The sequence below is a fragment of the Haliotis rufescens genome, unplaced genomic scaffold, assembly GCF_023055435.1.
Source record: "Haliotis rufescens isolate VD_foot unplaced genomic scaffold, xgHalRufe1.0.p SCAF_9, whole genome shotgun sequence".
In the NCBI taxonomy this organism is placed as follows: Eukaryota; Metazoa; Mollusca; class Gastropoda; order Lepetellida; family Haliotidae; genus Haliotis; species Haliotis rufescens.
The window spans coordinates 4,726,268-4,750,060 of record NW_025964383.1 but is presented as its reverse complement, the minus strand read 5'-3'; the positions used below and the strand labels follow the sequence as shown (position 1 = coordinate 4,750,060).

The 23,793-nt window shown below is 37.9% G+C and overlaps 1 protein-coding gene across 1 annotated transcript in view; it reads left to right on the top strand.

Moving 5' to 3' along the window:
- Nucleotides 1-23,793, top strand: part of LOC124151459 (retinal guanylyl cyclase 2-like) — a 596,567-nt gene that overhangs the window by 206,299 nt on the left and 366,475 nt on the right. Inside the window, exons 9-10 of the mRNA XM_046523944.2 lie at nucleotides 7,222-7,381; nucleotides 7,826-7,975. Coding sequence (XP_046379900.2) covers nucleotides 7,222-7,381; nucleotides 7,826-7,975 — 310 coding nt within the window. The remainder of the gene's footprint in view (nucleotides 1-7,221; nucleotides 7,382-7,825; nucleotides 7,976-23,793) is intronic.

The window sequence follows — 23,793 nt, the reverse complement described above, 5'->3', positions numbered from 1 at the left end:
CTAAGGAGGATTGAGTACATCCTGAGTGTTTTCATCCTTTGTGGGAAGTGATTTGATCCTAAGGAGGATTGAGTATATCCTGAGTGTTTTCATTCTTTTAGGGAAGTGATTTGAACCTTAGGAGGATTGAGTATATCCTGAGTGTTTTCATTCTTTTAGGGAAGTGATTTGATCCTAAGGAGGATTGAGTATATCCTGAGTGATTTCATCCTTTGTGGGAAGTGATTTGACCCTAAGGAGGATTGAGTACATCCTGAGTGTTTTCATCCTTTGTGGGAAGTGATTTGATCCTAAGGAGGATTGAGTATATCCTGAGTGTTTTCATTCTTTGTCGGAAGTGATTTGATCCTAAGGAGGATTGAGTATATCCTGAGTGTTTTCATTCTTTGTCGGAAGTGATTTGATCCTAAGGAGGATTGAGTATATCCTGAGTGTTTTCATCCTTTGAGAGGAGTGATTTGATCCTAAGTAGGATTGAGTATATCCTGAGTGTTTTCATCCTTTGTCGGTCGTGATTTGATCCTAAGGAGGATTGAGTATATCCTGAGTGTTTTCATTCTTTTAGGGAAGTGATTTGATCCTAAGGAGGATTGAGTATATCCTGAGTGTTTTCATCCTTTGTCGGAAGTGATTTGATCCTAAGGAGGATTGAGTATATCCTGAGTGTTTTCATCCTTTGTTGGAAGTGATTTGATCCTAAGGAGGATTGAGTATATCCTGAGTGTTTTCATCCTTTGTCGGAAGTGATTTGATCCTAAGGAGGATTGAGTATATCCTGAGTGTTTTCATCCTTTGTCGGAAGTGATTTGATCCTAAGGAGGATTGAGTATATCCTGAGTGTTTTCATCCTTTGTCGGAAGTGATTTGATCCTAAGGAGGATTGAGTATATCCTGAGTGTTTTCATCCTTTGTCGGAAGTGATTTGATCCTAAGGAGGATTGAGTATATCCTGAGTGTTTTCATTCTTTGTCGGAAGTGATTTGATCCTAAGGAGGATTGAGTATACCCTGAGTGTTTTCATTCTTTTAGGGAAGTGATTTGATTCTAAGGAGGATTGAGTATATCCTGAGAGTTTTCATCCTTTGTCGGTCGTGATTTGATCCTAAGGAGGATTGAGTATATCCTGAGTGTTTTCATTCTTTTAGGGAAGTGATTTGATCCTAAGGAGGATTGAGTATATCCTGAGTGTTTTCATCCTTTGTCGGAAGTGATTTGATTCTAAGGAGGATTGAGTATATCCTGGGTGTTTTCATCCTTTGTCGGAAGTGATTTGATCCTAAGGAGGATTGAGTATATCCTGAGTGTTTTCATTGTTTTAGGGAAGTGATTTGATCCTAAAGAGGATTGAGTATATCCTGAGTGTTTTCATCCTTTAAGGGAAGTGATTTGATCCTAAGGAGTATTGAGTATATCCTGAGTGTTTTCATCCTTTGTGGGAAGTGATTTGATCCTAAGTAGGATTGAGTATATCCTGAGTGTTTTCATTCTTTTAGGGAAGTGATTTGATCCTAAGGAGGATTGAGTATATCCTGAGTGTTTTCATACTTTGTCGGTCGTGATTTGATCCTAAGTAGGATTGAGTATATCCTGAGTGTTTTCATCCTTTGTCGGTCGTGATTTGATCCTAAGGAGGATTGAGTATATCCTGAGTGTTTTCATCCTTTGTCGGAAGTGATTTGATCCTAAGGAGGATTGAGTATATCCTGAGTGTTTTCATTCTTTGTCGGAAGTGATTTGATCCTAAGGAGGATTGAGTATATCCTGAGTGTTTTCATCCTTTGTTGGAAGTGATTTGATTCTAAGGAGGATTGAGTATATCCTGGGTGTTTTCATCCTTTGTCGGAAGTGATTTGATCCTAAGGAGGATTGAGTATATCCTGAGTGTTTTCATCCTTTGTGGGAAGTGATTTGATCCTAAGGAGGATTGAGTATATCCTGAGTGTTTTCATTCTTTGTCGGAAGTGATTTGATCCTAAGGAGGATTGAGTATACCCTGAGTGTTTTCATTCTTTTAGGGAAGTGATTTGATTCTAAGGAGGATTGAGTATATCCTGAGAGTTTTCATCCTTTGTCGGTCGTGATTTGATCCTAAGGAGGATTGAGTATATCCTGAGTGTTTTCATTCTTTTAGGGAAGTGATTTGATCCTAAGGAGGATTGAGTATATCCTGAGTGTTTTCATCCTTTGTCGGAAGTGATTTGATTCTAAGGAGGATTGAGTATATCCTGGGTGTTTTCATCCTTTGTCGGAAGTGATTTGATCCTAAGGAGGATTGAGTATATCCTGAGTGTTTTCATTGTTTTAGGGAAGTGATTTGATCCTAAAGAGGATTGAGTATATCCTGAGTGTTTTCATCCTTTAAGGGAAGTGATTTGATCCTAAGGAGTATTGAGTATATCCTGAGTGTTTTCATCCTTTGTCGGAAGTGATTTGATCCTAAGTAGGATTGAGTATATCCTGAGTGTTTTCATTCTTTTAGGGAAGTGATTTGATCCTAAGGAGGATTGAGTATATCCTGAGTGTTTTCATACTTTGTCGGTCGTGATTTGATCCTAAGTAGGATTGAGTATATCCTGAGTGTTTTCATCCTTTGTCGGTCGTGATTTGATCCTAAGGAGGATTGAGTATATCCTGAGTGTTTTCATCCTTTGTCGGAAGTGATTTGATCCTAAGGAGGATTGAGTATATCCTGAGTGTTTTCATTCTTTGTCGGAAGTGATTTGATCCTAAGGAGGATTGAGTATATCCTGAGTGTTTTCATCCTTTGTTGGAAGTGATTTGATTCTAAGTAGGATTGAGTATATCCTGGGTGTTTTCATCCTTTGTCGGAAGTGATTTGATCCTAAGGAGGATTGAGTATATCCTGAGTGTTTTCATTCTTTTAGGGAAGTGATTTGATCCTAAAGAGGATTGAGTATATCCTGAGTGTTTTCATCCTTTTAGGGAAGTGATTTGATCCTAAAGAGGATTGAGTATATCCTGAGTGTTTTCATTCTTTTAGGGAAGTGATTTGATCCTAAGGAGGATTGAGTATATCCTGAGTGTTTTCATCCTTTGAGGGGAATGATTTGAACCTTAGGAGGATTGAGTATATCCTGAGTGTTTTCATCCTTTGTGGGAAGTGATTTGATCCTAAGTAGGATTGAGTATATCCTGAGTGTTTTCATTCTTTTAGGGAAGTGATTTGATCCTAAGTAGGATTGAGTATATTCTGAGTGTTTTCATCCTTTGAGGTGAGTGATTTGATCTTAAAGAGGATTGAGTATATCCTGAGTGTTTTCATCCTTTGTCGGAAGTGATTTGATCTTAAAGAGGATTGAGTATATCCTGAGTGTTTTCATCTTTTGAGGTGAGTGATTTGAACCTTAGGAGGACTGAATATATCCTAAGTGTTTCACATTCTTTTAGGGGTGTGATTTGATCCTAAGGAGGATTTAGTATATCCTAAGTGTTTTCATCCTTTGAGAGGAGTGATTTGATCCTAAGTAGGATTGAGTATATCCTGAGTGGTTTCATCTTTTGAGGTGAGTGATTTGAACCTTAGGAGGACTGAGTAAATCCTGAGTGTTTTCATCCTTTTGGAAGTGATTTGAACCTTAGGAGGATTGAGTATATCCTGAGTGTTTTCATTCTTTGAGGGGAGTGATTTGAACCTTAGGAGGATTGAGTATATCCTGAGTGTTTTCATTCTTTTAGGGAAGTGATTTGATCCTAAGGAGGATTGAGTATATCCTGAGTGTTTTCATCCTTTGTGGGAAGTGATTTGATCCTAAGGAGGATTGAGTATATCCTGAGTGTTTTCATTCTTTTAGGGAAGTGATTTGAACCTTAGGAGGATTGAGTATATCCTGAGTGTTTTCATTCTTTGTCGGAAGTGATTTGATCCTAAGGAGGATTGAGTATATCCTGAGTGTTTTCATTCTTTGTCGGAAGTGATTTGATCCTAAGGAGGATTGAGTATATCCTGAGTGTTTTCATTCTTTGTCGGAAGTGATTTGATCCTAAGGAGGATTAAGTATATCCTGAGTGTTTTCATCCTTTGTCGGAAGTGATTTGATTCTAAGGAGGATTGAGTATATCCTGGGTGTTTTCATCCTTTGTCGGAAGTGATTTGATCCTAAGGAGGATTGAGTATATCCTGAGTGTTTTCATTGTTTTAGGGAAGTGATTTGATCCTAAAGAGGATTGAGTATATCCTGAGTGTTTTCATCCTTTAAGGGAAGTGATTTGATCCTAATGAGTATTGAGTATATCCTGAGTGTTTTCATCCTTTGTCGGAAGTGATTTGATCCTAAGGAGGATTGAGTATATCCTGAGTGTTTTCATTCTTTTAGGGAAGTGATTTGATCCTAAGTAGGATTGAGTATATCCTGAGTGTTTTCATTCTTTGTCGGAAGTGATTTGATTCTAAGGAGGATTGAGTATATCCTTAATGTGTTTTCATTCTTTTAGGGAAGTGATTTGATCCTAAGGAGGATGAGTATATCCTGAGTGTTTTCATCCTTTGTCGGAAGTGATTTGATCCTAAGGAGGATTGAGTATATCCTGAGTGTTTTCATTCTTTGTCGGAAGTGATTTGATCCTAAGGAGGATTGAGTTTATCCTGAGTGTTTTCATCCTTTGTTGGAAGTGATTTGATCCTAAGGAGGATTGAGTATATCCTGAGTGTTTTCATCCTTTGTCGGAAGTGATTTGATCCTAAGGAGGATTGAGTATATCCTGAGTGTTTTCATCCTTTGTGGGAAGTGATTTGATCCTAGGGAGGATTGAGTATATCCTGAGTGTTTTCATTCTTTGAGGTGAGTGATTTGAACCTTAGGAGGATTGAGTATATCCTGAGTGTTTTCATTCTTTTAGGGAAGTGATTTGATCCTAAGGAGGGTTGAGTATATCCTGAGTGTTTTCATCCTTTGAGGGGAATGATTTGATCTTAAAGAGGATTGAGTATATCCTGAGTGTTTTCATCCTTTGAGAGGAGTGATTTGATCCTAAGTAGGATTGAGTATATCCTGAGTGTTTTCATCTTTTGAGGTGAGTGATTTGAACCTTAGGAGGACTGAGTATATCCTAAGTGTTTCACATCCTTTTAGGGGTGTGATTTGATCCTAAGGAGGATTGAGTAAATCCTAAGTGTTTCACATCCTTTTAGGGGTGTGATTTGATCCTAAGGAGGATTGAGTATATCCTAAGTGTTTTCATCCTTTGAGGGGAGTGAATTGATCAGTCCAAATCGGCAACAAAGAGAAGATGATGTCACTGATGACTTGAAACAGTTTTTGCATTAATTGATCACCAGTGAGGTGGCTTGATGTTTGAGCGGATTAAGTCAATGTATTACCTGAGCACTTCCGGATGCAGTGAAAATTTACCTCACTGTTACAGCTTTTGTATGAATATATACTGAACCGCAAAAGAAACATCACCCCAAGTAACATTGCATGAAAAGTTGTCATTTAAATATCTGGGTAATTTTAGTCAAAGTTTCTAAAAAATGTAACATTACATTGTCTGGAAAAATGAAATTTGATGATAAAAAAACAAAGCAGATGACAATAAAACCGATCGCCCAAACGCATCACGGCAATGGCCATGGTAACCTGATGCATGTGAGTTCCGTGTAAATTGAAATGCACATGTGTTTCCCCATTTCTTGCCCTATAAAAATCCACCCAGATCGGATAACATTCATTCGTTATTGAATTGCTACCACATGCCAAGATTGACAAGAAATCAGCGACACCAAGCCCTTGGACGATTGCAAACTGGACAAACCGCCTAGCAAGTAGCCAATGCATTTCAAGTCCATGTAAGGACCATATACAGGCTCCAGCAACAGTACCAGACCACCAACACTACAGATGACTGACCACATAGTGGGAGACCAAGGGTCACCACCCGACGTCAGGATCGTCAGATTGTGCGACAGCATCTTCAAGATTGCTTTATTACTGCCGCGGAGACTGCTCGACAGACCATGAAGACACACCAGCGACACATTAGTGAGGACACCGTGCGTAAACGATTGACGAGCAGACACCTCCACTGTCACAGGCCACACCGAGGACCCATTCTGACACCACGTCATCGCCGAGACCGTCTTCAGTGGGCAACACAGCACCAGCATTGGCACCACCAGCAGTGGAGAAGACTCCTCTTCTCAGACAAGAGCCGTTACTGTATCTCAACAGCAGATGGCAGAGAGAAGAGTCTGGCGACGCCGTGGGGGCATTATTCGGGTGCTTGTGTTGTTGAGAGAGACTCGTGGGGTGGTCTGAGCATCATGGTGTGGGGTGGAATTGGTCTTCCACAGAGGTTCGGCCCTGTGGCCTTCTAGAACATTGGTCCAGGGAGAGACATTGGTGTCACATTGATCAAGTCTTCAGACCACACGCCATACCTCATTTGACACGTCGCCGCAACCACGAGTTTCAGTATGATGACGCCCGTGCCCACACTGCGAGAGCAACAAGAGACTTCCTCCAGCAGAATGGCATCAGAACCATGCAGTGGCCTGCCCTCAGTCCTGATTTATATCCCATTGAGCATCTGTTGGACGAGATTCAAAGACGACTGAATGACGTCTGACCAAGGCCGACAACTGCAACTGATCTGCGTCAGGCGTTCCTCAGAGTGTGGGCTCAAGTGACTATGGCCTTCATCAACTGCCTCATCCATTCCATGTATTGACGTTGCACGGCAGTCATCAATGCACATGGCGGACTCAAGAGATACTGACTCGTGATGCCATTTTCTCAGAGACTAGTGTTGTGTTTCACTTTAAGAACATTTGAAACTTAAATTGCAACCTTGATGATCAGTTTTGCCAAGTTTCATCTTTTTAATATGTCTCAAAGTATGTTTACAGTGTTTGGACAAATAATGTTTCTCATATATCTATCCATGGTGATGTTTCTTTTGCGGTTCAGTATATAATGTTACCATCGCCATAACATCTATGTTAATGTAGGTATAGAAATATGGATAGCATAGGCACATATGTGTGTTTGAAAAAGTAACCACATGTATTTGAAACTGAACAAGCCCTGTAGAATTTGAATGGTTGCTTTGAAATTATGATTTCACTTGGAACTCTCCTCACAGCAACTGTAACAGACAGAGCATGATACTAAGTTACCTGTGCACTGCCTCTGTGTGAAACCTATTAATTATCAAACATTTAATGCAATTAAAAAAAGAAGTTTCAATGATGTTCTGTTTCAGGGATTGCGATACATTCATGGATCACCTATTCGATGTCACGGGAATCTAAAATCACGTAACTGTGTGATTGACAGTCGTTGGCAGTTGCGCATAACAGACTATGGTCTTCCAGGTTTCTTCACTGCATTAAAACAAATTCGAACAGACTTGGAGCCATATGGTATGGAATAATATTCTTTTGTTTTTGCCTTTTTGTTTTTGTCCATACAATGGGGTACACCCAATACATGTAATCAGTGTGAAATGGCTGGAATATTTCTGGCTCTTACTCAATCCTTTCCAACGCCCTGATAATAACTCTGTAAGTTTTGTATCGCATCAGTGAGTTAATCTAACATAAAAAACACATAGAGTATATCTGTAAAATGCCTGTGTGTCAATGTATGTCATTCGTTTGAAAGGATGTGATATTTGCAATTGGTTTGTCAATTATACTATTTTATTATAACCGTGGAAAATATGTGTTTATTAAAGTTCTCAATTTCAAAACGTCTTTCTTACATGAGGAGATGATAAAGCATGGCCAAATATAAATCACCTTATATTAAAGTTCTAGCACTTCAAACAACATATTTTGTGACAACCATGATTTTGTAAATTTCAGATCTATTGTGGACGTGTCCAGAACATCTTCGTGATCCGATTCTAATGACCAAAGGAAACGAAAAGGCAGATATATTCAGTCTCGGAATCATTATGCAGGAGGTAGCTCTTAGGAGTGAGCCCTACAGCTCAACTGGACTAACACCAGAGGGTAATAATTCATATGAAACATACCATGTGCGCTTCTTTATTTTGGACTAGGTTTCAGTTCGAAACAATGTTATTTGATGTATAATACCCAGAGGTTTTCAAGCAATGCAGCCTCGTGGTCATATGAAGTACCGTATTCGACCCATTAAGCCCCCAGGGACAGAAGGGGTGGGCGCTTATTGGGACCAATTCAGAGTCAAATTGGCGTAAATTCATCAGTAAGCCTTACCGTATTTTCTTGAGAATAGTGCGCACTTTTTTCCAAAAAACACAGCTGTGTAGAAGGGGGTGTGCATTATACACGAATTAATGAGTTTTGATGTTTTTTTCCCCCATGGAAAGACATTACTTCGAGCAAGTAACACCGGAAATACCATGTCAACAAATCCATACTGAAGTTCGCAAATTATTCATGTAATTACACTGTCTGGCTATAAAAAGTGTTCTTTGTATATCTGGACTTTTGTTCGTAACTTATTTCATTAATTTTATTCAAAATTCCTTTTAATATTGTTTTCGGCGAAATCGTGTGTGAAGCCATTGGAAGATCGCACAACTCACCGTTATTAACAGCAACCACGGTCAGATTACCGCTATTGACGCCTTGAAACGAACTTAAGTTGACAGAGAATAGATACATATATCGTAAATGCCATACTTTGATTCGTTAAAAGTCATATTTGTTTTTGTTGGATGATTCTATATCAACATGTTATTCTCGCGATCACGCTATCATGTGCAAGGGAGCCTTAACGGTGACTGGTCAGACTGGTTCCATGTAAAAAAAATACCCGGCAATCGCGATCAGCTGCTTCGCTTAGGGTTATTATTATTTTAAATATGTTTAGTAAAAGCTGCATCTAAATTAACAAGATATTGGAATATATTATTCCTGATATTTGGGGGGAGGGGCGCTTAATGGGTCGAATACGGTATTTGGAGTGCATGCCTATAAGTAGTTTAAGTATCATTTGTAATTTCCTTGGTAAACTTTGTACTGTGATACATTGAGAGCATTAGTGATGAAAGATATCTGTGAATTAACAAAACACCAGAATTTGTTTTGAAACACCCCCAGTATCATAAACAAATTTATGTCGAATAATCATTTCTAACGTTATATTATAGCACATTACTGGCGTCCCCCGCCGTGATATTTCTGCCATATTTCTAAAATCGGCATAAAACTATAATCACTTACTCACACTCCAATGTGATATGGTTATTTGTTGATAATGTGATAATTGGATGGGTCTAGGAGAAGATGAGTTTTCAAGATTATGTACACATTTACACCCAATCCAACAGCCATGTCTGCCATGTTGTATCGTGTTTAAGAACTCAACTTTGGTGTCTGTCTCTCACAAGGCAAGATGAGACGATGTGTCATACCTATTCCACAATCTGCTGCGACACATACATCAATCAATTCCCCTATACGCTTTATAACTAGAGGTTACTGTTTTGATATGATTAACATAGTGTCTCAATTAAGTCAGTAGGCACAACTGTCACAGATGGAAAACGTGATGTAATGTAGAGGTTAAACGTCATCACTTTGGTGAAACCCACAATGATGAGCCTCAATAATAAGCAAATCGTGACATGACTAAGGTGTTCAGCTGTCATGTTAGAGAGCTTTTGGGCTGAGAGAATGTCCTACCCAACCTGAATTTGTGAGTGAGAGTGTGGCCAATTGACTTTATATAAACGACCACCCTACTTGGGCGACATTTTTGTTATTACTTGGTATACAGATGCGCCGCTCCATATGTTGAAAAAAAATAAAATAAAAGTTTATGGGATCAGTAACTAAACTGTTAACAAAGCACGATGTCACAATCAGGCTAGGTGAAAAAGAGGCCCACCGTACTCAAGCTATCGTTGAAGGATTTAACCGGACATTAGCGGAACGTTTGTTTGGATATCAGTATGGGATCGAAATGAAATCGGAACGATTAAGATCAACCGAATGGGTGACACGATTTTGTATCAGCGCTGAATAATAAAGTAATAAGATTAATAGGGAAGAAACCATCCGATGGAATTAAAATGAAATCTGAGACTTCCGAATCTTCAGCACCGAGGAGAGGTAAATAACAAAAACTTCCGGATAGAGTAAGAGTAAGATATTTATACCAGCCCAATGAACTCGAAGGCCTATGTCGCGCAACCGACCTGATTTGGTCTCTTAAGATATATAATATTAGTCGGTTGGTTATGAAAGAAGGAGAGCCTATTCTTTTTTATCTTAAAGATGGACCGGGCAGGGCATTTGTACGAGAAGAGTTGCTCATAGTTCCCAACGATACAGTATTACCACCATAACCATAAGCATAGGTAGTTACACCATCCTTATCAATCCATCTCTTTGTATCTAAGGGGGATAATGATGTCTTGTTCATTCTTAATCCATATATCTTGTGATTGACACTTCTTAAAGAGTTCATCTCATGTTTGAATGTTCTACCATTGAATAACGCTTCTTTATACTGTTCGTGTTTGATATGCTTTTTTACCACATTCTTCTTAACACCCTTAGCTTTTGTTATCTCCCCATTATCAGACTTCTTTATAGAATACATCTTAGGTCTTAATCTGACATACTCCGCTATAGGGGTCCCAGCACATTCATCCTTCATCTTACCTAACCCCTTTTTTAATTTACTACGCTGTGCAGTGGATTATCTTTTGGGTAATCGCTCGTGTCGTACATATCTATTTTTTCTGCCATATCTTTATGTACAACCTCGGTTCGTATTTCCATCAACAAAGAATCTGTGTCTATATATAACACCTTGCATCTATCGCCGTATTACTTCTTAAGTTGTAATAAAAGTCATACATTACCGTATTCAACGTAATAAGCGCCCAGGGCGCTCTCAAAATTAGAAATAGGGGGCGCTTATTAGAATATTATTTTGAGTTGAAAGATTGTAAATTTCGTTGTTTATGCCAACAGCCTGAAGTGTTTACATACGAAAGATATATTTTTCAAGAATTTAATTGCCCATAATTAACACACGAGTGCGTATTACACACGAATAAATACGTCCTGTGTACATTGATCAATCGGAAGGGGTGCTGATTGGGATTGTTTACTAGCCAATATATTAGCAAATATCGCCGTGGGCGCTTATTAGAGCGGGGCGCTTATTACGTCGAATACGGTAAGTGTTTTGACAAGTCAAGAATACTCCTACCAACGTACACCGGTCTGTTGAATTTTATATTACTCTTCTGCATATGTAGTGCGGCTAAGTCGTTATCAAATATCTTGCTTCTGTTAAAAGTCGGACTGGCTATAAGTTTCCTGAGTCTTTCTTCCCCATAAGATCTGACCAATTTAACATCAACACGCTATATTTTTGCTAAGCAACTGCATATGCAGCTGGTTGATCGGTTTTTAATACGAGTTTCCAATAACAGTTTTCTGACTTTATCTCGTTCGAGCTTGGTATAAATAACATCATTTTCGCGTAGACATTCCTCAAATGAATCTCGGTCTTTGCAATGAAACAGGGCTACCCATTTGGTCTGCTCTCTGAGATCGTTCAGGACAGAGTTGTATTTTGGAGTAAGTACCCAAACGCTATGCTGAGTATGTCATCCCGAGAATGCTAAATATGAAAGCATATTTTTCTTTTTGGTAAGTTCTTTACTCGCACTGCAGTCGTCTATTATGAAAAGTGTTGATTCTTTGTAATTTTTGTGACATACTCGTAAACGGTCTTGTAAACGATCGCCCAGATCAACTTTGTACACCCTGGGATCATTCATTACCCAATCTCTCAATAGGTATGTTTTATTAAAGCTTATAGTCGGGCACTAAATAATAATATGGTCGAAAACATCCCGATAATGACTTTGTAAAATATCTAGAATAAAAGCTGTTTTTCCACAACCAGTTTGCCCGCAGATGATAGCGCAGTGCGGTTCTTTAGGTAAAAGATTATTAATAGATCGCTTGCACAAATCTTCCATTCTGTATATTAAGTTGCGCATCCATAATCACGTACAAATATATGTTTAATTTACCAGCCGCTTCGAAGAGCTTCGTTATCTGTATAGTAACACCCTCACTGGCATTTTCTATTCTCCGCCCACTACCGTGTAGTTGGCCATCATCTGTGGTTTGCATGTCGAGCCATAGTGAATACTTCGTGGCAAGAAATTCAGCCAGCAATACATCCCCGAGAGACAGATCTTTCACGACCAAGTTAACTTCTGGGCTTCGTTTCATAGAAGGGAGTTTTTTAATCTCATCCCACTGTTGATATGATCGCATGCCTTGACTATATAGTTGATTAGGCACGCCCTCGATAGTCAATTCTACTTTTGTAATCTTGGGGTTGTAGAACTTCTCAGTATCTCTTTGAAATGCTTCAAAGGGGTCCTCGAACAACATTAAAATACCCTTCAATGATCTAGCGGGGACGTTTAGATTGATATTCCACGTCGTATCTCTTTTGTTCCTGGTGATCTTTCGGTATTGAAGCACGCAATCGTACAAAATAGCTAAACTTCCGGTATACTGGTTACGAATTTGTCTGGCTAATTCAGGATCTGTTATCATATCGTACTCCAGTGAGATATTGTCAATAGAATAGCTAGCATCTTCAGTAGCTTTGATTACTCTTCCGTAGTCATTAAAAGTGAGTTCGTATTCTAACCTATCACCTAGGGATGCTTGATAAAAGGGTATGTGACTATGTAGTTATTCAAAGTCGGGCGGAATAAAGAATCGGTTACCTGATGCATCAGCAACAGCCTTATCTCCTACGACGGTATTATCGTCACTATCAGCACCCACACGCAGTCTCAATGTGTTCTGATTACAAATACCTTGGTACTGTAAGTTTTCCCGTTCTTTAGCCGTTCTCCAGAGATCCATGTGACAGAATTATACATCGCTGTCGTCAAGACTCAAAACTTCATTACCGCTAATTCTACATTGTGGGTTTAACTTGTGTCCGTATTGCAAAGACATTGTTATATTCAAATTATGAACAGATTGTCTGAACTCGACAAGCATATAGCTTATGAGAAAACAAAACTTGAACAGGCGGGCGATGAATTCAGTAGACGCCGCGTTGCTGAAAGATTGTGTAACTTAGAAGACGAAAGATCGTTTTGAGTAATAGAAAGGCACTTCGTTCACAAATCAGTCGATTCGAGAAACTATCGATCAAGTCCTCAACGATGATACTACACTGGCCGATAAAATTAAAACATTGTTCAGAGAACAGGGGATAACCATTGCCAGTATATTAACCACACTGGGATTTATTATATCGACTTTGACTCTCGCGTTAACCGGTGGCACACCGCCTAGTGATAAAAATGGTGTAAAAGAGCGGATAAAAAAGCATTTAAAAGCATTAGAAGAAGCACTGGGGAAGCTTGCTAGGAAAGCCGCGTCTGCACTTCCAGGTATAATAGGGAGTATTGTTTCCTGGCTCTTGAATTTATTAGCAAAGACCGCCACTTGGCTTAGTCAAAACTTGTAGGCACTGACCGTAGCAATTGCCGGATTGTTGTTCTATTTATCCAAATCAGTTCATAAAGAACTATTTATCCAAAATCATGAGTAAACCAGCCGATATGTTGTTGATTTTTAGATGCAATGTGTCGTGGCACTTGTGGTTGTGCGTCAGTAGATGTGTTGATAGGAGCGTCAGTAGATGACTGTGGTTTATTCCCGTTTCGCCTGTGTATGTTTGCGTTATTAATTCGGTGTTAATATCTGAATTTATACCTGTTTTTCTTGATCGGTAGCAATAACAATTTGATTATTATAGCCTATCACTTGGCCGATCTTAAGTTCCATATATGTATAGTCCCGGCGCATAAACGTAGTCTACTTTGGATTGACCGTACTGTAATACATCTTGATGACACTTTATAGAAGATGGTATGTCAACTGGTGAATTAATAGCATCCTCTACGTTTGCAACAAACTGTTTTTGCGCATCAAGCGCTGTCCCAGAACCAATTATTCCCGTTCGTGTTTGCGATTGTGCACCAAGAATTGCCCATACATAAGTTCTTATTGATTTATTAACTCTTACAAATCCTGGGTTAGTAAAATTATTTTCTGTTTTATCATTAAGAAATTCATTCCAAGCATTGGCGGTATTGTTTAGTTGCACAAATTTTGTAACAATATAAGCTAAACCACTCTTAAAACTCATAAGATCTCCTCTCCAATCGTTACTTGAAAGTTCCCAGCCATGATTAAGATTATGCGATCTTACAAAAAGATTGTTTTTCTGTAACAGCTTAAATGGATCGAATGGTTGATGAGTTTTTTTAACTAAATCATCACTTTCTTCTTTAACATTTTTTTGTCCACTGTACGGAACACCTAGACCGTGGTTAAGTCCTTTAATACGCCAATCTTTACTCGTAGAAATACCAAATTCCTGAAAAATACGCTCATACACGAACCTATTGTACGGATTATTTAAGGAATTCCATGCTCAATCCTGTGGTAATGGGGCACTAATTTCCTTAATTATACGTCTAATCTGATAGTACACGTGAAATGATAAAACAGACTTATTTAGTTCAAATCCTGGGGCATAAAGAGATACACCACATCCTGTTGTGGCACACCATATGGCAAAGTTTAACTGGTTTTGCCAAAATTGCATCGGATTGTGGAACCAATCATGCACCATTTTATCGCTAGTTGCCGTGACCCTGTATTTTTCAAAGATATCAGGGAATTTATCAAAAAAATTAGCACCAGAGGCTCGTACTAAAATTGACTGATTAGTAATGTAAGTTGATTTCATATTTAAGTCATGATATAGTATCATTGTATATTTAATATGTATGTTACACTCCCGGGAATAACAAATGGTCAGTCTATTCAACTGCTTCATACTATCGATAACTCGGCTGGTCAACTTGAAGTCGCTATCTGCGATGTAACGTATTACCCGCGGTGGACTAATTTAAGTACTGCGAGAGATAATAATAAGATAATACCAGGTGAATTAGGTAGTGATGACATTCACATTATTATATCTGATGGGTATTACAGCGTATGCTCACTCAATGATGAAATTTTTAAGCCTTTTATCCGCGGTGGACCAATATAAGTACTGCGAGAGATAATAATAAGATGATACTAGGTGAAATTAGGTAGTGATGACATTCACATTATTATATCTGATGGGTATTACAGCGTATGCTCACTCAATGATGAAATTTGTATGCCTTTGGGAGCTAGTCTTACACAAAATGAGTCAAATGGGATGTTGATTTTTAACGCTGGAGAAAGTCAAATATTTTTTAAAAATAACTTGGCAGATACACTTGGAGTTTTTTTATCAAAAATCAATTAAACCACCCAATGAAACATTGCATAGAGTTAAATTAAACGATTTAGTTCCCTATAAAGAGTTGTGCATCCATCTTGATCAGATCAGTACAACGGATAATATTCAACTTGAAAGTCCTTCACCTCTGCTGAGAGCTATTCCAGTCAAAGAAGAAAAATACAATAGCGGTAGAACGGAATCTTTCTAATCATTACAATATAAAAAGTTAAAGCGGGGTTTTATTTCAGACCTCAAAATTTCTGTATTAGATGTAAAACACCAGCCTGTACATATAGGATACTTGAGTGTAACACTCCATATTATAAATAATGGTTGATTCATCAGGCCCTGGAACGCATAACCTTAGACAATGTAATACAATTGCACTTTCCGATCTTGAGGACACAGAAGGATTCGATAAACCCGGTACCGATGGCAAGTTATACGCTTTACACTTACAAGATAATGTATACAAGCGGAAAGAAGTTACATTCACAGGTAACCTAGGAGATTTAAGTGATGTCGATGTTAGCAGACTCAATAAAAACACTTTGTACAATCTTACTCACAACGATGATAATAAATGGACTATGGTCAAAGCAAAAATCGAGTGGCTATTGAATATCGTCATTACCCCACCATATGTGATGATAGTTAAGGTACATCAATTAACTAAGATAATAAATAGTGGGATCATACTCGGGGATTATATCCCCTCAAAACAAAAAAGTGTGTTATTCGCTTCCCTTTCAGAAAACCCAGGTCATATGTTATTGAGTCGTCCGGCAGTAAAAAATGTTAGTTTAAATTTGGTTACTTACATTCAGTGATATAAAACAGAACTTGAATGCTATACCTGCTCTTTCTACAATTATTATTGAAGTCTTGTTTGGGGATGCACCAGAAGATGCCTTCGAAATATTACCAGGTCTATCAATTAAATGGCTTAAGAAATACAAGCGTCAACATTGCAGTATTATTTATATGGGAGTATTACCCGTTGCAACTCTTGAGGGGGTCCAAGTTAATAAGGGTGAAAGCATTTCTCTTACTAAGATATTTATGCCACATAATATACATTTAATAAGGTTGATGTATGCTCTCAAAACATTGAAGCAAGACCAATTAAAGACTATTATATGACATAAAAATATACACTATAGGTTTATATCCGGTGCTCGATGAAGCATCTGAAAAGATGGATACTGTTGATGGATTACAATTACATCAAATAAGCGACATAAAACATCGAATAGAGAAGGAGAGGGAGATGAGACTTGGATTGTATAAAAAGTATTGCAGAACTGTGAATGCTCTCGACGGAGTTGACACTGCGCTTGTAACAGCTGGCATAGGACTCGGTGTAGCTGGTGTTGGTTTATTATCAACTAAAATCGCCGTGCCTATCGTACTTGGTATGGAAGTAGCCGCCGGAGTCTCAGGACCGGCCAGAATAGCGATAAAATTTATTTCTCGTAAGTTGCAAAAGAAAGCGTTAAAACATGATAATATTCGGATACTCGCCGAAGCAAAGTTGAACAGCATTGACGATCATATTTCAACAGCAATGGCTGATTGTAAGATATCCGAGGAAGAGTTTCGTTTAGTGCTGTCAGAACTCACCAAATACAAAGCAATGAAGCAGGAGATTCGATCAAATTCTCGTAAGACCAGTGGTATTAGCGAAGATGAGAAAAAAAAGTTCATAGAACAGGGGAGACAACAAGCACGTCAATTATTCCGTGCCAAAACCAAAGAACTGGTTTGAGATTAAAATAGATTGTTTCCTGTCATTGGATCACACCACAATAATTTAGACAAATGCTTACATAAGTATATAATAATGAAGATTTACAAGCCAATCAAATGGCCAAATTACCACGAGGTATATATTATATCAGTGATGTCAAACTGATACAGTCATCAATTGTTTCTTTCCAATTTCGAAAAAGAGTATATAGTCTGGTCTCCTATAGTAAAATGAACGACAAACTTAGTAAAAATGTTGACTATCACTTTGTTCAAAACAATGGTAGGCATATGAGTAAAAATAATAGAGAATATTTTCATTACAATTTAGTTTAATATCATGACGATCGTTAAATCGCATCATCATTTTGGCATAAAAAATTCCATCTGTAGTAGCAGTTCAGAGTAGTATAGATGATGGGGTTTCTGGCTCACTTCCACTGGAGCCAGATTTATATACCTATACTGCTACTACAGGGGGTATTTTTTATGCAAAAATGATGATGCGATTCAACGATCGTCATGATACGTATTAAAAGAAACATCAATATTAATTAATAATGAATAAAATTTACTATAGCCCACAAGGATATTGGAAAGGTATAGGAGCAATACAAAAATTAGCCACCACGGCTAAGGTATCTAAAGATGTGGCCAAGGATTGGTTAAAGAAACAAGCGATGTGGCAAATATACTTACCGGCACCGCGTTATATCCCGAGGAAGAAGTTTGATATTTTTACAACGAATGAAGTTCATCAGGCTGACCTTTTGTTTCTTCCCCACGATAAGGTAAGACGCAAAACATATAAATATGCTTTAACCGTAGTGGATGTGGCTAGTTGATACAAGGAGGCTGAACCATTAACCTCAAAAGATTCAACAGAAGTAGCTAATGCACTTAGTCGCATATATAAACGCGGACCACTAAAATGGCTTAAGCTATTTCAAGTAGATCCCGGTCGCGAGTTTATGGGATCGGTAACTAAACTGTTAACAAAGCACGATGTCGAAATCAGGCGTGGTAAAAAAGAGGCCCACCGTAGTCAAGCTATCGTTGAAAGATTTAACCGGACATTAGCGGAACGTTTGTTTGGATATCAGTATTGGATTGAAATGAAATCGGATCAATTGAGATCAACTGAATGAAGTATAATGAAGTAACGAGATTAATTGGGAAGAAACCATCCGATGCGAATAACATGAAATCTGTGATTTCCGAATCTTCAGCACCGAGGAGAGGCAAAGAACAAAAACTTCCGGATAGAGTAAGGGTAAGATATTTATACAAGCCCGGTGAACTCGAAGGAGGCCTACGTCGCGCAACCGATCCGATTTGGTCCCTTAAGACATATAACATTAGTCGATTGGTTACGAACGAAGGAGAGTCTATTCTTTATTATCTTAAAGATGGACCGGGCAGGGCATTTGTACGAGAAGAGTTGCTCATAGTTCCAAACGATACAGTATTACCACCATAACCATAAGCATAGGTAGTTACACCCTCCTTATCAATCCATCTCTTTGTATCTAAGGGGGATAATGATGTCTTGTTCATTCTTAATCCATATATCTTGTGATTGACACTTCTTAAAGAGTTCATCTCGTGTTTGAAAGTTCTGCCATTGAATAATGATTCTTTATACTGTTCGTGTTTGATATGCTTTTTTACCACAAACTTCTTAACACCCTTAGCTTTTCTTATCTCTCCATTATCGGACTTCTTTATAGAATATATTTTAGGTCTTAATCCGACATACTCCGCTATAGGAGTCCCAGCACATTTATCCTTCATCTTGCCTAACACCTTTTTATTTATACGCTGTGCAGTGGATTATCTTTTGGGTAATCGCTCGTGTCGTACATATCTATTTTTTCTACCATATCTTTATATACATCCTCGGTTTGTATTTCGATCAACAATGAATCTGTGTCTATATATAACACCTCACATCTATTGCTGTATTGCTTCTTAAGTTCGTTGTAATAAAAGTCATACATTAGTGTTTTGACAAGTCAAGAATACTCATACCAATGTACACCGGTCTGTTGAATTATATATTACTCTTCTGCATATGCAACGTGGCTAAGTCGTTATCAAATATCTTGCTTCTGTTAAAAGCCGGACTGGCTATAAGTTTCTTGAGTCTTTCTTCCTCATAAGATCTGACTAATTTAACATCAACATGCTTCCTCAGATTCTCCATAGTTTTACCAAATACTGGGTTATTCATGAGCTTATATAGGTTCTTTTCGAAATTGCTGGTAGCCATCTTTCTTAAATCTGTGTTCAGTCTTATATAGGGCTCCATCCAAGGGCTTTGATCAAACTTTAGAACTCTGTGTATTTTCTTTAGTTTCATACTGATAACGATAGAAATAACTGGAGATTTCTGTAGTGAACTATATATTTTGTCTTATGCATCAAATTTGGTACGGGTTTTTCTACGTTAGCTAACTTACTATTACCCATCTTTATTCACCATTAACCTTTCAGGAGCTAGAGGATAACTGTTATGGTCTTTATGTAACTCTGTTTGATATTCCAAGTCAACTTCTAGTATGTATCCTTTATTCATATTGATATTATGGATATTATGGATATCATTCACCCACTCAAAACCACCCGTTGGTAAAGGTTGGGTCATAGCCCATCCGTACAAATTGTTGGCGTCGAGATATAATATATGCGTGTCGGGTTTACTCGGATCATATCCTTCCACTAATTTATTATTAGCTTTAGAATACCTTTTAGCCGTCATCGATATACCACCTCTTAATCCTTTCTCAATAAACAAGCGCATATCGTAATCGGTGAGTAATTTTAGTTCTACACCGGTCTTCTTCAATAATGCATCCCACGATAGTCCGGGACTAGATAGTACCATGCTGGGTCCAAGCCGTATTGTTTTAAACATGTCTTTCTAAATAATTCGAATATATCAGCGAGTAACAGTACATCGTTTTTTAAGTAAAGATCGTGATAATCGCCTAAATTCTTACAACCTAATTTGTCCCAGACCGTCAGAGCGCGTTCATAATCGGCATCGGTTATTTTAGATTCTGTTGTTGAATCTAGACCAATCATCCATATATTCGTAAGGATATACACCTTTTCTCAGCAACAAATGACGAGTTAACCGATCGGTATATTGATTTGTTATTGCAAAGTCATCGGGATTGTTCACATTAGCTAAATTGTCCAGGGAAGATAATAGAAACTGTACGGAGTCTATGAATCTAAGTCCATTATTTGCTTTATTTTGGCTTTCCCATCCTTGTCCCTATAATACATAGTTTTAGTCAACGAGAAATAGAGATTACTACACGAGTGTCAATGGTATCTGACAGGCACGAGTGCAGTAATCTGTTTCTTACACACCTAAAAATCGCACCTTTTTAGCATCGAACCGATGAATTTTGTCTATTCTCATGATTGCAGTAGCGCATTAATACATAACACCACTGTCATAAGTGACGTCATCCTATGTGCTGCTTACTACTCATAAATAATGTGACCCTACACAAAAAGGTTTCCGTTATATCTTTGGATTATCAAGGCGATGATGAAAATGCAAACTAGACAAAAACAAAGAACACGCTGGTGCTAAGTTAAAAGTTTACACCTCAAAGAAATGACCAAATATGTACAACGATGTTTACTTCCGTATGACATCACTACCGGTGACCGACTTTTACAAAATGGCATGTTCGCTGACAACAGAACGCGGGATTTCCAGTGGAGGATTTTCGTTGATTGAGGGATCGTATACACATAAATGTGTCACGTAAGTAATCAGAAACATTCTGACAATCTCCGTACTGTTATTTGTTTACCATGTTTTCCAATGTAACAAAGAGAATTAGTCAGAAATGCAGATAACTACCGTCATCGTTATGCGTGATTTAGCGTTAGTCATGGCGTCACACAGGACGGAAACTTTTACGGTTTCTGTTGAATTTACCACATCATTGTAATGTATATATGTGTTATTCCATAATTAGTGCAAAGATACTCTTCCCATGAATATTCTCAAACACGTGATCGAGCCAATGTATGCAACAATTAGACGAAAGTACCTCTAAAAATGCTTCACAGTGTAAAATCTGAATTTTGCTTTGTTTACATTTCAGCAAGTACAGTTTTCCGAGCACAGTTTTCGTTTCCATACCTAATTTATTTCGCATGATTTCATCTAGATAATTTGCATTGGTGACAAAGACCATTTATCCATTGTTTCGAAAATGTATGAGGACTTCAGGGATGCATGTATAGCAGCTGAGTTTGAAATATACCTGATCGAATAGGCGTCTCATAACCGGCATTTTATAAACACAATCCAATATGGCGGAACGTACATTTTGGCGTTCGTGTATGCGTATTTTCCAAAACATTCTAAACGATTCTAGGCTTATCAGCGAAGTTTCAGAATTATCAGTAGTGATTTGATACCTGTGATCGCTAATATGCTATTTTTCTATTTGAATTATTCGAGTAAATATCCACTATTTAGATTTCTAAACACACAGTAAATATTTATATAACGCCGTGAATTGTGATTTGGCCAGATTTACAATGGACCTAATTTTCAGAAGTCACTTTCAGTAATTGCCTGAATTGCCTAAAATTACAGTAAATGATAAACAGAATTCAAAACTGTGAAGTGTATTAGTCTATTTCAAATTTTATTCGATTTGGAGGTGAGGGTTGAAGTGGAGGGACATATGTGTCGCTGTGGCATCAAGGGGGTGCATTACACTCTGAAAAAACGATAATGTTGCCATAACAACAGAAAATGTAACTGATAATAATAACAAACAAACTCGCAGACGAGGACGAGTTTGTTTATTTTTATTATTAATTACATGGTCCTGTAGTTCAATACAGACGTAGGTGAACATTCGAGTGAAGCACGAGCAAGTTATGAATGACTTACACTCAGGTAAGTAGTCCGTCATCATCTGACCCCAGGTCATCACCATGGAGTAGCCAATCACGGGCCTGGAATTTCGATCTCACACATATGTTTGATACCAGTTATCTCAAATGGGTTGCTCAACAACAGGTGTGTAAGAATGATATGTATTTTTCCATATTATTAGGAATACACGTTAAACCGCCGTCGGTCTTTGATAATAGCTTGCATGATGAGATGTGAATCATATCCTCTTAGGTTATGAAACACAACGGGGATGGGTATTGTTTGAGAATTCATTTTTAGTTTCAAGTTACACTCGTTATGCGCAGCTCCCCGATAATTACCCGTGACGTGGCAATGATCTCTTACGGAATCCCCATTCAGGGGTTTATTACAAACATGACAACTAGTTGACTTCTTATAGTCCCTCCAATCATCCCTCGTCATACACGTGATTATTCTCTCTTCATTTTGTAGATATTCTAGGAACTTTCCCGCTGCATCGGAACCTCTGTAAATCACGGGCGGGTTTGTTTTCCCATCATAACTTAAGACTATCTTTCCAAACCCACAAGGAATATGTTCTTGAGTTTTGTACGTAAAACAATCTTGATTATCTTGATTGCTTCGGTCAGTATTTTCTATAGTTTTAATAAGCGCTTCGAAGTCGGCATAAATTACGTATGGTACTGGCATTTGATTACAATAATGTTCAAATTTTAATATATTTTTTCCCTCTTTAGGCATATCGATCCTGATAGCATTCTGTCTAACACCTCTGCAGTCTTCTTTATGCGCTTCTAATAGATCTTGTCTGCTGTACCCAAGCAGGCATCTTTCGCAGAAATATTTCTTTTCCTTTTGTTTTGTTTGATTGTATAATAGCCTGTTTAAACTCTTTATTCACGCATAATGATATTTTCCATCTTTTTCGATCAGAAATGAATTGATTCTGGGAATATGTTCCGGAGCGGAGCTTATCCTGTGTTAAGCAATTCCTTAAGAAGAATGTCCGAAAACATTTATAGGTAAATTATTTTGTTTTTCCACCTAATCAATTTGGGAGATTGGTGTAGGTTCATCTATACCATCAAGGTTTAGTCCGTCGTTTTGGGGATAGCTTGAAGGTCTATCTGGATTTACGGGGAACAATGCAGATCTTATCATCACTCTGAAACAGTCATCGGATTTATTTTTTACATTAATTATGGCTTTTTGTCTTCTTATAATACGAGGGTAAATCTATATAAGATCCACCTTTGAAAGGCATATAATTTGCTATATCTAAATATAAACTATTGATTTTATTCACACCCCAACCCGAACCTCTATTAGTCAAGCGTTCTAAAGTTTCCTGTATCCTCTGAATTGATGTATCTAATGATGCGTTTATAGTATCAGATTCGGTTATAACTTCTTGATTGCTTCGGAAATATGGTTCGGTATATTCAGCGCTATCGTCTGTGTTACTTTTACTCAATGACATTTTAACCGTTAGCTGGTATTTTATACTATTTAAATCATCTTATTCCTCGTTAATTTTCTTCCAACCTCTTAGATATTTACCAACGCCGGCTGTGGTTACAAATTTTAACTCATCAACTGGTTGATTATTTTTATCAACATCATCGGGTTGATTATTATCTAGTAAATCGATCAATTCAGCTTTTCTCATTCGAGAATAACCTCTCAGCCCACTTTTTTTGCTTGAGCTTTGAGTTCTCTAACAGTCTTGGGTTTGTTGTATTCCAAACCGAGTAAATCAATCAATTCAGCTTTTCTCATTCGAGAATATCCACGTAGACCACGTTGTTTTACCAA